Raw genomic sequence first — 3,151 nt, 5'->3', positions numbered from 1 at the left:
GTTATTTTTTGTAATTTAATACTTAAGTATGCTACTTTATGGATTTTTTCCTATTATTTTTATATCTTTAGTTTGGACTCGGGCTTAGCATAGACCTTATGAAACCTAGTATATAGTTATAAATTAAAGTATTTGAAAAGTTATTATAGCCAAAGAAAATTAAAATTGATTTATCAACATTAGAATCTAGATGTTTAACATTAATTATTCAACAAACTGTTTTCATTGTCCGAATAGTAACTAAAACAAATAAATTGAAAGAATGGGGGGTGTTTGAAAACTACATAAAAATACTACTAATGAGAAAATTGTCATAATTCAAGAAATTAGTTTTAGTAAACAAGCTTTTGCTACTTTGCTTAAGAAAACACCTGAATATGGGTTAGTTACCTATTTTTACTTGCTTTGGCTGTGAAGTTTTGTTTATCCCAAATTGGTTTAAATTTGCTTTACATTAACAGAGGGGGAGTTCGGCAGAAAATAAGAAAGCTTGCTTTGTTTGACACGTGAAAAATTTTAGTAGCTCAATTGATTGGTTGATTATCTTTAACTCCTACCTTATTAGTAAGGATTCGATTACATACTCCTCATACTCTCCCTCCCCATTTCTCCTCTTGTCAAGCAAATAATATTATCTCATATAAGTATGACATGTCATGTGAAACACATTATGAAATTATTTGAAGAAACATGTAAAGCAAGAAAAAAAATGGGAATAAGGAATCAGGACCATCATTTTTTTTTGTTTGTTTTTGATAATAAACCACTAGATAAGGTGTCTAGCGATATTTTTATTAATAACGAAATAAAAACTTCAAGTACATACACACGCAAAGAGCTAGGGTAGCCCTTATCTTATCAATACTAATAAGTACAAACATGACCATTTTCAAGCGTACACTCAGCAGATTCAATGGTGACTATAATTTTCCCACAAATTACCAGGACTTAACAATCCGCAAGCTGGATATCTGCACATGCAATGGAGGTTATTTCGCCAAATTTCTTTGGGCACAGAGTCACCGTGATGGATTCTTCATTTTCCAAACCAATGTCCTCCAACAGTTCAGTGATTGCTAGCTGAAAATTAACACTCGTATTCTGATGAGCTGGTTCATCACGAGCTGCAGCTTTGTGAAGATGAACATGTGGCAAGCTAGTATAGCTCCCCGCGAACTCTATTACATTAATATTGTCACAGTTCATCACAGTATCCTTGTCCATGTTTAGGTACACATCGAACCTAATGTACTTTGTATTATCATATTTTATGTTGTTGAATGTTAGCATCTCCTCTTTTTCATTTTTGTCATCTTGAGTCCTTGCGGTAGCCGGCCTGGTGATGGAAAATGAAATGGGTTTGTCCAGCTTAGCTATTGGGAATACCTCGCTTGAGCTTGGAACTGAAGATGGATTCGCTTTCCTAGTTGTGGCCCTCTTTAATTTTGGCTTAAAGTCACGCCATGGGGTGCACATTTCTGCATAGTCGTACCCCATCTTCTTACTGTCTAAACAGTCTTGGATTTTCACACGGTAAGGGTTTTTGTTTTCATCGTAGAAAAAGAACTCCGAGTTCCGCCAATCTGGATGTATGATATCCTTTCTTTTCCCTCCTATTGTTTTCCATATATTCCACATCCGGTCCACATTGGCGTGGTGGCAATAGAAAACTGGGTCCAAACCAGCTGAGTAGAAATTACCCATATCCTCACCGCATGACTTCTTTTTATCATTAGGAAGAGGTGTACCTGCCACTGTTCCAGTCCAGATGTGGACAGGAATGTGAGGGATGTTTTCAATGGTTCCCGGAGTCTCGATGTTATTCCCGAGAGAATAAGGCGAACCAAAGAACAAAAGAGGACATGGAGCATTAGTTACCATTTGACGGTACATTAGAGTTAAGTTATTACACTTGAGTTGATCAGTTGTTGTTTCGACCTCATCACCGAAATAACCAAGATCGATTATGGTTCCTTTACGGTGACTTTGGTTACGATTTTCATCGTAAAGGGAAGATCCTTCACGATCAAACATGGGAGGCAAAAGCATACCGTTAGGATGGTCCCAATTCCAATATGGCAAAGCGAAAGTGGGATCGTCGATGAGGGTTCCCAAGATTCTCTCATAGAAGTACAAGTACCATCTATGGAACGGGAAGAAAAGCCATGAGTTATGAACTTGTAACACTTTGTCACCAACTTTATAAGCACCATTGCAGTAAGCACAATGGATATGGGCTTGCTGCTTAAACCCAAGAGGGTTAAAAGGTTCGGTTTTATCAAGTTCCTTCATTTTGCTAATGGCCTTGTTGTACTTGTCAATATACTCCTCATCAGCATTTTGAGCAGGGGAACGGATACGGAGCTTGGTCATGGTAGGCAACTTGTAGCATGGAATGGTTTCATAGTTAAGTGGAATAGGAGGGGGGCAACAATTATCTTTTAACACTACAGTTTTCTCGTCACACGTTGTCGTGGCTTGACAACAAGTATAGCCATCAGGGGCTCTAATAGGAGTAGCTGATGCAGCTAATGGTGCAAGATTAGCAACACCATAGAGACCTCCTAAACCAAGGAGCAAATTTCTCCTATCAAGATTTGCTTCAAGGTTTTTGTCATGCTCGCCAGTACTGTTATTGGAGTTGCATGAAACCTTGAAACTTTGACAACGCCGCCTTCTTTGGAGGAAAAGCTGAGAGGGTTTTGCTATGAAATATGAATTGGTGAAGGAAGAAGAAGAAGAAGAGAGGGATTTGTAGGTGGGTAATGGTAGAGTATTAGTAGAACCCATTTTGCTGGGATGAGGTGCATTTGCTCTGCATGGTTTCATCACTATTTATGGACACAATTCGTGTAACCTAATACAAACGTGAAACACAAGGCTGATCGTTAATCTTATCATTGTACACTCTCAGTCTCATGTTAATTACTCCCTCCGTCCCATTTTATCCGTCCCAAATTTCCTAATTTGATGTTCTATTTTACTTGTTCTATTTGACTTATCAAGACAAGATAATTTTTTTTTCCATTATACCCTTAGTATAATTGATTACTCCTTGTTATTAGCATTCTTGAAAAATGTTACAAAGAGGAGTACCATTAAAAATATAAATGGTGTTTTGATATTAGTCATCCATCAATATTGAAACTAA

At 37.3% G+C, this 3,151-nt stretch overlaps 1 protein-coding gene across 1 annotated transcript; it reads right to left on the bottom strand.

The window, feature by feature from the left end:
• Positions 1-749: 749 nt before the first annotated feature.
• LOC107851011 (polyphenol oxidase B, chloroplastic) lies at positions 750-2,861 on the bottom strand. Its single transcript, XM_016695899.2, has one exon. It carries the CDS (start codon positions 2,827-2,829, stop codon positions 949-951), a length of 1,881 nt encoding a protein of 626 aa, XP_016551385.2. The 5' UTR covers positions 2,830-2,861; the 3' UTR covers positions 750-948.
• Between the last annotated feature and the right edge of the window lie 290 nt (positions 2,862-3,151).

Source organism: Capsicum annuum, chromosome 1 (genome assembly GCF_002878395.1).
Source record: "Capsicum annuum cultivar UCD-10X-F1 chromosome 1, UCD10Xv1.1, whole genome shotgun sequence".
Taxonomy (NCBI): domain Eukaryota; kingdom Viridiplantae; phylum Streptophyta; class Magnoliopsida; order Solanales; family Solanaceae; genus Capsicum; species Capsicum annuum.
The sequence above is the reverse complement of the archived record's forward strand: the minus strand, read 5'-3'. Positions and strand labels throughout refer to the sequence as shown.